Genomic DNA, 15,104 nt, shown 5'->3' with positions numbered 1-15,104 from the left:
CCAACAGCACATGGATCCAGAACAGGATAACATCTATGATGTCACCAGAATGGAGGTCACGGTTCTGGTGGCTGTACCTCTGATCTCGACCCTACGCCAGACCATGATGGAGCCATGGGAGCTATGAAATCAGCCATATCCAACCTCCCAGCATCTTGAGTTGATGTATAAGGTCAGGGAACAGGACATTCCCTTCTTACTACGACACCCCCATCCAAACTCGGTGTACACAGGGTTGACAAACCAGAGAGCACACTGCACTGGTTGATTGCGAAGGATGTAGGATCAATATGTCTCACCAAATCTACTCAGCCATAGGACTCGGCCTTAGAATTTTCAACTATGAGACCACTATGGCCCACTATCACTATTTCCTGTGGTAAAAGATGGAGTTGCTCACTGCATATCTCCCAGATCAACAAAAGGAGCTGGCCAGACTCTTCATTGGTGAGGCAATGCAGCTTTCCAAACAGTTGGCAATGGTAAGGCATCATGTAAACTGCAACTACGGGGTGCTTGTCAGTGCATTGGCTCTCAGATGGCATGCATGGCTATGAGCTGGTAACCTCCCACAAGAGACAAAGCAACAAGTGGAAAATACGCCATTCGACAGGACCAGACTCTTCCAGTCTAAAACAGATGAAAAATTTGATACCATCCACAAGGCACATCTGACAGCTTGCAGAATGGGATGGGGACCCTCCCAGCATCTCAACCATAAGTGGCCTTAGAACAGACAACAACAGTAGCACCCCTTTCCAAGTTTTGCAGCAGGGTTGCCCCAAGGGGCGCCAGTCCTTCCAGCACAGACCAAACTGTCCTTGCTGTACCAACATGCCTCAGTACTAACCATCCAGGAAGCATGTTGATATGGACAAATGTCAGCACTGATGGGCAGTGTGAACCATTCCTCTGCCAAACTCACCTCTCCCATTTGGGGATTGACTTCAACATCATCTCCCCATATGGGGGGTCCATCACTTCTGATTGGTGGGTTCTATCCATTATAGAGCACAGATATAAAATTGAGTTTGAAACTGCACCTCCTCTCGGAGCGGTCCGACAAACACCAGCTTCACCAGTCCTGCTAGAGGAAGTAAGCACATACCTTCGTAAGGGAGCGATTCAAAAGGCTGGCCACTCAGAGAGACAGCACGGTTTCCACTTGATGTACTTCATGGTACTGAAGACAGATAGAGGCATTCGCCCCATCCTAGACCTGCATGGAGTAAATCTCTGTCAAAACTAAAAAATTTAGAATGACCACACTTCAAAACATTCTCCTGTTGCTACAAAAAGAGGATTGGTTTGTATCTCTGGACTTGAAAGATGCTTACTTTCATATAAGTATATATCCTGCACATAGACACTTTTTAAGATTTACAGTCGGTGCGGGCACATACAAATTCAATGTACACCCCTTCTGTACTCCCTGTTATGGCATCTAGAGTGTTCACAAAGTGTATGGCACATACCTAGACAATTGGCTGTTAGTCTCATCCTCTAGGAGGAACCTGCTGACCTCAATCAATACTACATACACTTTACTGCTCCTGACAGATTCCATCTTAAGACTGCACACCAAAAGAACGAAATCTACTTGATCCATACAGCAAACTCTCAGACATATGGTGTCCACAGTGTCTGTAGTCTCAAATGTGAGGTAGTGAATGAGACCGTTGCAGTTATGGTTCAGTTGAATCTTCCATCACAAACATGATCCACTGTACTGGTTGCTTAGACCTCTGCATTCAGTACTATGAACACTGTCCTGGTGGCTAGTCGAAACCAACCTGACCCAAGGGATGCCGTTCCGGCCACCAGACCCATTTGCCATGCTCTACATGGACTCTTCTCGAACTGAATGGTGGGCCCACTATGCATCCTACTGAATTCAGGGTATCTTGCATGGCCGGGAGAGAACAAGACACATCAACTACCTAGAATTACTGGTAGTTTTCAAAACTCTGCTCCTTCGAATCCATCTTGAGGGGCAAGACCATACAGATAGCAACAGGCAACATCTTCACCGTGTTCTACATGAACGAACAGGGAGGGACAAGATTGGTTCTGCTTACACATCTTGCTCTTCATCTATGAAACTGGTGTATACACCACAGGATGGTCATACAAGCAGTCCATTTGGCCAGCATTGAAAACGAAGAAGCCAATTCCTTGAGCCGCTACATGTCCACAACACATAAATGGAAACTTGATTGAGAAATCTTTCACCATCTCTTTGATCAGTGGGGAACACCCTCGATAGACCTGTTTGCAAACCATCAGAACAAAGTATGCAATACCTACTGCTCCAGGACAGGTGTGGGACAGGACTCTGTAGGTGATACATTCCTGGTTCCATGGAACCGTGCTCCATTTCATGCCTTTCCTCTGAGTCTATTAATAACAAAGACGTTAGCGAAGATCGAACAGGACAACACCACTGGCATACTGATCATCCCGTGGTGGCCCCACCAAGCTTAGTTCTCGACCCTGCTTCATCTGTCTTGAGGAACATACATTTACCTACTGGAAATTCCAGACCTGCCAACTCAACGACAGGGCAGGATTCGACACCTAGACCTACACACACTGAAATGGACAGCGTAGCTAATACAATGACTTCGGTACTGACACTGACTTCAGTACCAGTGTCGAGCTCAGTACTGACAAGTCTGCATCTGGACATTCAATACATCTTACATTCAGCTTTATGACCAAATACTCGATGATCGTATGGCTTGACATGGAAATGCTTTACATGCTTTGCAACCAGTAACAACTTTTCACCTGAAACTGAAACTATCGAGAACATTTTATAATTCCTCCTCTTGCTATACCAGTGGGGGCTAAAACCCTTGTCCATCAAGGTATACCTTGCAGCCATATCGTACCATAGAGGACATAGAAGGTTTCTCTGTGTTCTCACACCAACTAACGCGTTGGTTCCTACAAGGACTCCAAAATCTACACCTTTCTATCCGACCAATCGTACCAACATGGAGTCTGTCAGTTTTCCTGCAGGCCTTAACAAAACCTCCATTCGAACTGTTAGCCTCCATTAATTTAAGGCTGCTTGGCAGGTGGCCTTCCTGGTAGCTACAACTTCTTCCAGGAGAGCTAGTGAGCTATGCATCCTTTGGGTCAACGCCCCATATCTGAATTTCCATGAAGAAAAGGTGGTCCTCCCCATGGACCCAACCTTCCTCCCAAAGTTAGTGACAGTGTTCCACCACAACCAAGATAACATGCTACTTGCATACCTCCCAGCACTGTCAACACTGATTGAACGGTCAGTTCACATCCTCAATGTCTGCAGGTCACTCAACTTTTATCGGTTCCAAACTGAACTGTTCAGGAAAACCAAGCGACTGTTCATCAAATACCCTGAACATGATAAAGGAACACCGATAGGACCCCAAAACTTGTTGAAAAGCATCATTGAAACCATACAGCTTTAATACTAAGTCGCTAAATTGTACTTAACAGTCCTTCTAAGAGGTCATGGAACTAGAGCTGTGGCCACCTTGTCAGCCTTATGTGCAGGCATACCAGTAAAAGACTTTGTCAGGCATTGCCATCCTCATGTAAAGACTAGAATGGACTGCTTCTTTGGTCTTGCTGTCCTTTTGACTGTCCTTCAATAACAACCCTGTCCTGCCTCCAAGTTTGGTAAGCTTACTAGTCGCCCATATGTGTGATGCACAGAGACCACAACAAAGAAAGGCAGGTTGCTTAGCTGTAACTGTTGTTCTTCGAGTGGTCATCTGTGCATTCAAGCAACCCACCCATTGGCCACATCGATGTTGGTGACTGGGTTCATATGGTGTAATGTAATTTCTATCTTGTTCTACCTATCATGCCAATACCAGTTAGGAGTGAATGGGCAGTCTCCAGCTGGCAAGAGGGTGGGGACTCCACACTTTTATACGAGGGGGTGGGGGAGCGGAGTTCCCACCAAAAATGTTAGTAGCTGAGAGAATCTTCCTGAATACAGGCACTGTGCAGGTGCAGCACCCATATGTATGAATGCAAAGATGACCACTCAGAGAATAACAGTTACAGGGAAGCAACCTGCCTTTCTCAGGGTTAGCCTTTCTGATGTCATTTCTGCACTTCTGCGCCACCTGTCTGTGTTCTTCTTTTATCACCTGTCTTTCTTTCCACTTGCTATATGTCCTTTTTTGTGTTCAGATCATCTCTAAGCCTTTTCTGGAGCAACACTGGTTTTTTCTGTTGTCTGCTATCTTTTGTATTGTTGAAATTGCTTGTAATCATGCCTTTAAAATTTTCTTTTCCAGAACCTCTCACTCATCAAGGACTCCTTTTTTTCTGAGGGTCACTTGCCACAGGACCTTAGTTATCAGTGTTCTGAGTCCATTCAAATCAGTTTTCCCAAAATCCAGAGTTACATGTATGGTTACACTCAAATTCTGCTTCCTTTAAAATGTAGAATTCCAGTGTGTTGTAGTCACTTCACGCTGAATGAAAAGTGAGAGATGGCAGCCCAAGATTGACAGAAAAATGGTCAAAAACTACCTAGATGGAATAAATACTTTGAAATCTCCAGGGCCCAATGAATTCCATCCCAGAGTCATAAAAGAGCAAGCAGAGGAACTCCCAGCATTGGCTATTATCTTTGATAAATCTTGGAAAGGGTCAGACAACTGGAGAAGGGCTAACGTTGTCTCTCTCGTCAAAAAGAGAAAGAAAGATGAACCTGGGAACTGTAGACAAGTTAGTCTGACATCAATCCCTGGAAAAATTCTGGAACATTAAAAAGTACATCTGCAAGCATCTTGAAGAAAATGCAGTGCTTAGCAGAAGCCAATATAGATTTATCAAAATTGAATCCTGTCAGGCTAATTTAATTCTATTTTTTGGCTGGGGAGCCTCCCAAATGGACAAAGGGAACACTGTGGACATAATCTACCTAGACTTTAGCAAAGCCCTTGACATAGTGCCAAACAACATTCTGATAAGCAAATTGGCAAGAACTGGACTAGATGGTAAAACTATTAGGTGGATCCAAACTTGGCTGCTAAATTGGTCACAAAGAGTGCTCATCAATGGCACCTTCTCAAATTGGGTGGAGGTAACTAGCAGGGTGCCACAGGGTTCAGCCCTGGGTCCAGTGCTCTTCAACATCTTTATTAATGATTTGGATGTGGAAGTACAAGGCAAGATAATCAAATTTGCAGGTGATACAAAACTGGGTGGAATACCACACACCCTGGAAGACAGAATGAAGATCCAGGACAATCTTGATTAACTTGAACACTGGGCTGAAAGCATCAGAATGAAATTCAGTAAGGACAAGTGCCAAGTTCTCCACCTAGGAAAAAGAAACCAAATGCATTGATACAATTGTAAACTGCCCAGAGAGCTTTGGCTATTGGGCACTATAGAAATGAAAATGAAGAAACAATATTGTGAGTGTATGTGTGGACCTCTGATTAGGTTTCACTTGCTACATGAAAGAGTAAGTTGGAGGTCTCATGTTACTGAGGAATGTGTAGTAAATAATTATTCCATCCAGTTTCTTTAATTTTAATATTAAGCAATTATTATTATTATTATTATTATTTTTATTATTATAACATTTCTATGCCACCCCTTGCCGAAACCTCGGGGCGGCTTACAACACAATAAAATACATTGAAATACAATAGAACATAATAAATTACCATTAAATACAAAAATACAAAAAATACATTGAGTTATAAATATAAAATTAAAATTATCAGTATAAAATAAGTAAATAAAAATATAGGAGGAGAAAAGAGAAGGAAGAAGAAGTTGCCCTGGCCAGATCATATGTTTTAACAATTAAAATGATGTTTAAATAAAAAGGTCTTTACCTGGCGCCGAAAAACCAGTAACAATGTGCTATGCCATTACAAGTACATTGGGTACTCTTACTAAGTACAGCAGAGAAGTTTTTCAGTGTTAAATGTTAATTCTTAATTTTTTTCCCTTGCTCCTAGGATGTTGCAGAAGTGGTTGAAGATCTTGTGGAGGATGTGCTGGAAGGAGAATGCAGAGAAATCAGCAATGCAGGTGCAGCCTATGTTCAGTCAGCAATATGGTAAAGTCACTACGTCTTCTCTTAGTTTTATTTAATTACAGTTTGGAAGCAATTGTTGATTATTTGTTATATTTATGTTGCTCTACCTTTGCCTTAAGGTTACATTTGGCTCTTTTTCATTTAAAGTTTAACATTGTTGACAGAAGTAGTTCAGTGCACATTCTCTGATTAAATTGTAAAATATTACCTGGAGTTTCTCAAAAAGTGAGTTTTAAATAACTAGAAAAAGCAGCTGCAGCTGTAGAGAAATTTGGTGCTATTGCATTGGTCCCTACTTTTGTCTTAATGGGGCAAGAGAACAGAGAGGGAATACTTAATCCATCTTCCATTCACAGTTAAGGCCAACAGGTTTCATATCTCTTTTCAGGAGGAAGGTCCTCCTCTGTTCAGTTCTGACTTAACCTTCAAGTAGAGCAGGTCCTCTTCACTCTTCCTGAGCAATTCTTCTTTTCTTTTTTTCTTTCTTTTCTCTCATTTCTCTCTTTTCTCTCCTTCTAGATAGCTGCAAAAGGGAGAGGGATTTTTTTGGCTGAAACCCAGTCACAGTAGCATCATTACTGCAGAAATTTAGAGTGGCCTCTTCATTTATCCCTTAGGTCTTCCTAACATAAAGAAAGGTAAAGAATGGAGCACTTCACAATTGCCTTCAGTGCTTCTGCAACTTCAGTGTATTTCTTCCCATACCTGTCAGGCCATAGGTCCAGCAAAGGGAGAATGTAAAGGTGCAATTGCCTTTGGAAGAGGTTCTCTTAATGCCAGTAAATGTTTGCACATGAAAGACCCTTGAACCTTTACCTCTTTGGAAGTGGCTGCCTTTTTGTGAGTCTTTCCTAACAGGGATGGATTTCTAGATGCATTCAGCAGCTAAATTTTATCATGAATTTATCTATTTTTTTAAGATTTCAGGAAAGACTGTAACATTTAAATCATGGTTTGCACAAACCTAAAATCCCCTTCATGGATCACTGCCTTGCCATGACGAAGGGGCTTGTGTAGCACAATACAGCTATGAGCTATGCCATGCAGGGGCACCCAAGACGGACAGGTCATAGCAGAGAGCACAGACAAAAGGTGATCCACTGGAGAAGGAAATGGCAACCCACTCCAGTACCCTTGCATGAAAAGCCCATGGACTGTTCTAAAGGGCAAAACAATATGACGCCGGAAGGTGTCCAATGTGCTACTGGGGAAGAGTAGAGGGCTAGTACTAGTAGCTCCAGAAAGAATGAAGTGAAAGGACACTCAGTTGTGGATGTATCTGGTGGCAAAAGGAAAGTCCAATGCTGTAAAGATCTATACTCCATAGGAACCTGGAATGTAAGATCCATGAATCAAGGTAAGCTGGACATGGTCAAACATGAGATGACAAGACTGAACATCGACATCTTAGGAATCAGTAAACTAAAATGAACAGGAATGGGTGAATTTAATTCTGATAACCATCAGTTATACAACTGCGGGCAAGAATCCCCCAGAAGAAATGGAGTAGCCTTCATAGTCAATAAAAGAGAAGGAAAAGCAGTACTGGGATACAATCTCCAAAATGACAGAATGATCTCCATTCGAATCCAAGGCAAACCATTCAACATCACAGTAGTCCAAGTCTATGCCCCAACCACTGGTGCTGAAGAGGCTGAAGTTGACCGGTTCTATGCAGGCCTACAACACCTTCTAGAAATAACACTAAAAATGATGTCCGTATCATCATGGGGTATTGGAATGCTAAAGTAGGAAGCCAAAAGATAACCGGAATAATAGGCAAGTTTGGTGTTGGAGTACAAAATGAAGCAGGGCACAGCCTGGTAGAACTTTGTCAAAAGAATACGATGGTCATAGCAAACACTCTTTTCCAACAACCCAAGAGATGACTCTACACATGGACATCACCAGATGGTCAACACAGAAATCAGATTGACTATGTGCTCTGCAGCCAAAGATGGAGAAGCTCTATACAGCCAGTAAAAACAAGACCAGGAGCTGTCTGTGGCAACGCCAAAGAATGTTTGAACTACCGCGCCATTGCACTCATTTCACATGCTAGCAAAAGTTATGCTCAAAATCCTACAAGCTAGGCTCCAGCAGTATGTGGACTGAGAACTACCAGGAGTATAGGCAGGGTTTCAAAGAGGCAGAGAAACTAGAGATCAAATTGCTAACATATGCCGGATCATGGAGAAAGCTAGGGAGTTCCAGAAAAACATCTACTTCTGCTTCATTGACTATGCTAAAGCCTTTGATTGTGTGGATCACAACAAATTGTGGCAAGTTCTTAAAGAGATGGGAGTACCAGACCATCTTGTTTTTCTCTTGAGAAACCTGTAAGTGGGTCAAGAAGCAACAGTGAGAACTGGACATGGAACTACTGATTGGTTCACAATTGAGAAAGGAGTTTGGCAAGACTGTATACTGTCGCCCTGCCAATTTAACTTATATGCAGAGCACATCATAAGAAAGGTGGGGCTAAATGAATCACAAGTTGGAACTAAGATTGCATGGAGAAATATCAACAACCTCAGATATGCAGATGATCCCACTCTCATGGCAGAAAGTGAAGAGGAACTAAAGAGCCTCTTGGTGCGGGTGAAGGAGGAGAGCGCACAAGTTGGCTTGAAACTCAATATTAAGAAAACTAAGATCATGGCATCTGGTCCTCTCGCTTCCTGGCAAATAGATGGGGAAGAAATGCAGGTAGTGACAGATTTTATTTTCCTGGGCTCCAAGATCACTGCAGATGGCTTTATACTTAGTTTTATACCAAGAAGTTTTCATTGCCTCTGTAGACTTGATCACATCTTACGTACATATTTTGGCCATACAGAAACATTGACATTTCTTGAGGGTTTTTTTTAATAGGAATACCTGTATCAGTACAGAACCCTCTTTTTCTGGGTTTCATTTTTCATCAGAGCACTTACACCAGTAATGGCATGTCTGTTCACTTACATCCACATTTTGAGAGTTTATCCTATTAAGTGATCTTCTAATGAGATCATCATCATTATTTATAGAATACAAGGCTCATATCTGCCAAGTTTCCTATATGCCAGAGATAGGCAACTTCATGAAGTCTGTAGCCCCTTGAGTACCAGAAAAAAACAAAAAGAAGAAAAAAAAGAGAAAATTGGCATCCCAAATTAGTTTAGGAACCAAGCCAACTTTTATCATTTTGATACTCTAGCATCTACGGATGCCTTTTTTTGGGGAAAAAAAATGCTTCTAAAAATAAATTTGGGAAAGCTGATGCATGTAGCCCACTGAATACCTCCTCCATCTACCCTTTTATACTTAATTCAACAAAACAGTTTCTGCCTACAGGTTTATAATCCAAAAAGTCATGATAGGAGTACATAAGGAAAAAGGAATGAAGAGGGAAGGAGGGCAGAAACTAATTCAGGGCTGATGGAACGGATCTATTTCCCTCTCATCTTCCTCAATATAGCTTGTTGTAATGGCTGCTGATGGTAAAATTGAGGATGGAAGAGTGTTAGTAGGGTGGCTGCTAGAAGGTCTTGGATCTCCCTCTCTTTTCCCTCTGTGAAAGAGCATCTGTTTTCAGATAAAAATCTACTACTTGACCTAGCTTGTTGTGCTTTTAAGTATGGAATTGACTTGGCGACAACTGTTGGACTCAGAGTCTTGGAGAAAAGTAATTAGCATTCTTCCCATTCAGCATAAATAAAAAATGATAGATCTAAGCAGTTTACCTGTGTGTCCATGGCTGCGGCGAGTATGCCCTCATGGCTCCCCCTCATGTTGTGCTTTCCCTTTCAGTGGGCAGTGCGGCGTCATGTAGGTGTGAAAAACATCCTTGTGAAAACAGGAGAAATTCTGATGGCTTTTTGAATGTGTAACATACTATTTCAGTCAAATGTTCACAGTGGGTTTTTTTCTTTATGAAGGCTATCTGATGCCGCTGCAGATGAGCTCATGGCAGAAGTGATGGTCGGCATTTTGAAGGAAACTGCATCTGTTGTAATCAATGCAGAAAAAGAAAGATTTGAAGAGCAAAAACGTCAGGTTGAAGAAGAGAGGTAAACCTTCTTTAGTATTTGTATGAGACTAAAAAATGTTAAGTGGAAGGAGTCGCAATACTGGTTTAACTAAGTTAGTCAGCCGTAACTGTAGATTGGATCAGACAGTTTCCAGTCCTGTTCATTTAAAATGGGGGAGGGGGAATGTGCTTCATGAGCTAGCCTTGCCTGATGGTGCTGCTGCGCCCTGTAGCTGTGCCACCCATGTCGCATGTTTGACCCGTGTTTATATGGGCCCTACTTGTATTCATCTTTACACTCCTTTCACACACCAAGGTCATGGCTTCTCAAAGTGTTCATCCAGGGCTGAACCACATGACATATAAGTTTCTGTAATACATTGTCTCAACACACATTCCTGTAGTCAGAGGGCTTTGACTAGGAAGGGGCTATAGCTCAGTGGACTGAAAGCATGTGTTCAGTCCCTTTCATCTCCAGGGAGGGCTGGTAAAGATTCCTTTTTGAAATCTTGGACAGACAGTCAATGCCAATTAGTATGCTGAATTAGATGAACAAAAAGTCTGTCTCAGTCTAAGGTATCTTTCCATGTTGTGCCTCTTGTCAGAGGTGGGCTGATTAATTATTATTAATGTTTAGTAAGTTTTGTAATGGGGTTAAAAAAAGAAAGGTCACAAAAGATAGGGGAATTGGGTATCCATAATGTTAAGTTATATTAGATAGCTAATCGAGGCATATACTATTATACTACAACCCAATAGGTTAATATGGTTAGAACCTTCAAAATTAGAAGGATCCCTGATAAATATTATTTTTAAATATGGAACAGAAATATTATAAAAAGGTAGAAAATCCTTTCCTTAAAAATATATTACAAATTTGGAACAAACTGAAGGAAAAAGTTATGTTATCAGTTTCAACATTATGTCCAATTACTGAACTAGTGGGGGTTTCCATTAAATGTAATCTCCTTCCATGTAATGAGGGAGATTAGGGAAAATATTAAGGAATAAACAAATGGTTAGATTAAAAGATTGGTTAGAAAAAATCAATAAAAATGCAGAGATAAAATTAATATTGAGCAAAGAGAAAATAATTTGGTACAGTATGATTCAATTAGAAGGTTGGGCAAGAGAATGGATAAGGAAAAGAGGTAGATGTAGGGAGTATACAAAGTTTGAAGATACGATTGTAGAAAAGGAAAAACAAGAGAATATGCAGATGAAAAGGAAATTTTATAAGATATTATTAGAAGAGCAGGATCACTGTTATTCATTTAAAGCAATGTGGGAAACAAATTTGAGAAAGAATATTAGGAAAATTGAAAATATTTGGATGAGGATATTAAAATGTATGTCACTAAGAATAAAGGACATTTTAAACAAGATTCTGTGGAAGTGGTTTTAACTCTAGTGATGTTGAATCATGTAGATCAGTGGTTTTCAACAATTGGTTTGCGGACCAGCACTGCTCTGCCCGAAATTTCCTGCTGGTCCGTGGGGTGTGTGGAGGGTGCATCCCACTAACTGGAATGTGAATATATAATGAAATTTTGGAAAGAGGTTTTTAAAGGGTGTAGTAAAATACTGAGTTTAAATATTTATTTATTTATTTATTTATTTAGAAAATTTCTATGCCGCCCATTCACCGAAGCCTCGGGGCGGCACACAAACATAAATAACTTCAATTAAAATAATATAAATTAACAGTATAAATTAAGTCTCCCTGGCCAAAGAATAAAATAAATAAATACTATTAACAGTTAAAATGACATTTGAATAAAAAGGTCTTCGCCTGGCGCTGAAAAACAAATAACGACGGCGCCAGGCGGACCTCTCTGGGGAGCGCATTCCATAGATTGGGCGCCACTGCAGAGAAAGCCCTCCTCCGAGTACTCACCCTCCTAATTTCCTTCACGGAGGGTTCCCGGAGAAAGGCCTCTCCCGCAGCTCTCAGGGGGTGGGCGGGCATATATGGATGCTAGATATATGCCCTGAAATTGCATTATTCTCAATATTTGATCAAAACAATGGAGCTGTAATACTAAAGAATTAATAACACATTTAATAACTGCAACAAGATTAATTATAACTAAGCATTGGAAAATAAAATATGATTACCAGTTGTCTGATTGGTATATTATTGCAATATAGCTATTAATTACAAATTAACATGTGAGTGTAAAGTGAGAAAAGGGCATATAAAGAAAAATAAGTTTAATGATATTTGGGGTGTATTTATTGGGTATGCTTTTAAAAAGGGGAAATTATTCAAGCCTTCAAAAGAATCATTTCAGTTTTGGATGTGGGGGATGTCCTGAAATATTTGAATGAGTTTTTTCTGATTTTAGCATGTATCATTGGTCCTGGTGGTGGGGGGTACTGTTTTAAGAATTATTTTAACTGTATGTTGCAGTTTATTTGTTTCTATTTTTAAAAAGAAAAAAAATCAAAAGAACTAACGCAGTAGTCTAATGGAATGTATCCTCATAATTTTCCTTATAATACACTTAATGAAGTGATCTTGAAGTTGCCTCTTTTGTATAGCAAAATTTCCTTAAGATGGGTTTTTTTTTAAGAAGTATATTCCAATTGTCATTTCATCTGTCTATATATGCTATTTTTCTCCTCTCTGTAGGAAGAAACAAGAAAAACAAAACTTAGTAAAAAGGTTGAGTGAATCTCTGGGTGAAGAATTGAAAGAAGTAGTAGTAAAGGAAATGATGAAAGAGATTTCAGTGCAAGAGCTAAAGTAAATAACAAAATATTTTTCTTATTGGATGATTGTAATGTCTTTGTTTTTTATGATTATGAACACATTGAAATACGTGTGTGTGTGTGTGTGTGTGTGTGAGAGAGAGAGAGAGAGAGAGAGAGAGAGAGAGAGAGAGAGAGAGAGGGAGAGAGAGAGACACAGACTCTTGATTAACTTTTGAAAAACAGGTGTCAACTTCTAAATAAAATAATCTGAGTGTATCTGAATATAACTGATTTTGCCATCATCATATGTCATGGGTCCTCAAACTACGGCCCGTGGGACAGATCCAGCCCCTGCCATGCCCATTTATCTGGCCCGCACCGCCACCTGCCCACACGCTCGCTGCCTCGCTGTGCGGGCGGGGAGGCAGTGGCTTGTTTGCTCGGAGATGGTTTTGGACTCGCTGGGAGATCTCCGAGTGAGCGAGCGAGCGGCCTGCGCGCACCTGACACTGCCTCGCGCATGCCCGACGCTGACTCACCAGCCCAGGCACCCCCACCTCACTGCCCCGCGCCAGTCGCCACCGCCTTTCATCTGCCCCCTATTGAAAAAGTTTGAGGACCTCTGTCATATATGCTCACATTTTATATATTTATTTAACCTCTGTATTGCCCAATAGCTCAATAGCTGTCTGGGGATGGGGGTTACAATAAAGAAAACATACGTTTTCCATAATACAGATTTTTAAAATATTATAACAATTGGAAAGAAGGAAAACAGTATTTAACACAAAACTGACTTGGGTGCACCATCAAACCAGAATGCTCAAATGTCCTTAAATTATAGGCCATCTTAACCTGTCACCAAAAGAATGATAAAGTTGGCATCAGATGGGCCACAATGGGGAGATCATTCCACAGTTGTGAAGCTGCAGCTGAGAAGGTTCTCTGCCTAGATGCTACACTGTGGCATCTTTCAGTTCAAAGATATTAAAGGCTTTTACAGGTTAAAACCAAGACATTGTATTTGACTGAGAAGCATACAGGCAGCCAGTGCATGCAGGCCAGTATTGGTGTTATGTTCTGACTGTCTGATCGTAGTTACTTGTCTGTTGATGTGTTTCGAACAGGCTTTGAAGGTGCAAAGTGCCATAAAAAGTGCATTGCAGTATTGTGGTAATGTATAGACACTTTGGTATAGAGTACCAAAGTGTACATTACTGAACCTAGACTATCCCAGTTAAGATAGGGGTGTAGCTGGGCCACCAGCTAAAACTGCTAAAAGGCATTCCATGCCACTGAGGCCGCTTGAGCCTCAAATGAGAAAGGTGACTCAAAGAGGACTACCCACTACAGGCTCATCACCCTCCATCTGGTCGGAGGAATCATGCACCAACAGCATCTCAGTCTTGTCTGGACTGAGCCTCATTTTGTTAGCACTTATCCAGCCCATTGCCACACCCAACCAGTGGGTTAATATATCCACAGCCTCACTTGCTACAGATGAAAAAGTGAAGTAGAGCTACATGCTATTAGCATAACAATAGCAACTCATTCCAGAACTCCAGATACCCCTACTTTATTTTTTCTTCCCATAATGAATATTTTTACCATTTCCAATATTCTTCAATAAATCATGATCAGTTCTTTGATATGCAGTCATCAATATATATTAGAAGTAACAATTAAAGTGTTAAAGTATTCCTTCTAATATATACAGTATATCCTAAGATCTTTTCTTGAACACATTTTATGTTTGCTCAACTGTTTTGGTAGTCATCATTTTCCCCACTTTTGTGAACGAAGGCTCATGTAGGGTTTGGCTTGGTTTCCATTCACTTTTCAGGTAGCTTTGGAGTCACCAGAGCAAGTAACACAATCAGTCCAAAGGGGCTCAATTCTGCTCATGCTTTTGCCAAATTCAGTACATATCTCTGCTACTTAGATATTTTAATTCTCAGATTTTCAGCCCATCTCTCTATATAGTCTGTGACTTGATTCAGTTTTACTGTTATAAATATTTGAGACATGTTTTGCATCAAAGTAAATTAATATATGTGTATTTTAAAACATGTGGTTAAATAGATTTTAACCCAGAAATATTAAAAGCAGAGAAAAGCTGCCAACTTTATTTTGAATTTCATTTTAAAATGATACACTATTATGTTCAGTAACATTCATATTTCTGTAAATAGGGATGGACAATGTTTACACACATTCACTATTGTGGACTGCCTAGAGAGTGTGGCAATTGAGTGGTATATAAATGTTATAAATAATTCTGTTCAATCCTGTTTCTTCATCAATCTGCAATGTTCAAAACTTTGCACA

At 40.6% G+C, this 15,104-nt stretch overlaps 1 protein-coding gene across 2 annotated transcripts in view; it reads left to right on the top strand.

Annotated features, from left to right (window-relative positions):
- Nucleotides 1-15,104, top strand: part of LOC123024373 (minichromosome maintenance complex component 3 associated protein) — a 92,600-nt gene that overhangs the window by 44,502 nt on the left and 32,994 nt on the right. For both annotated transcript variants that reach the window (XM_044432018.1, XM_044432020.1), the window contains 3 exons: nucleotides 5,988-6,088; nucleotides 9,988-10,119; nucleotides 12,715-12,828. In XM_044432018.1, the coding sequence (XP_044287953.1) occupies nucleotides 5,988-6,088; nucleotides 9,988-10,119; nucleotides 12,715-12,828 (347 nt within the window). The remainder of the gene's footprint in view (nucleotides 1-5,987; nucleotides 6,089-9,987; nucleotides 10,120-12,714; nucleotides 12,829-15,104) is intronic.

Source organism: Varanus komodoensis, unplaced genomic scaffold, assembly GCF_004798865.1.
Source record: "Varanus komodoensis strain SLA01 unplaced genomic scaffold, ASM479886v1 scaffold23, whole genome shotgun sequence".
Classification (NCBI taxonomy): Eukaryota; Metazoa; Chordata; class Lepidosauria; order Squamata; family Varanidae; genus Varanus; species Varanus komodoensis.
The sequence above is the reverse complement of the archived record's forward strand: the minus strand, read 5'-3'. Positions and strand labels throughout refer to the sequence as shown.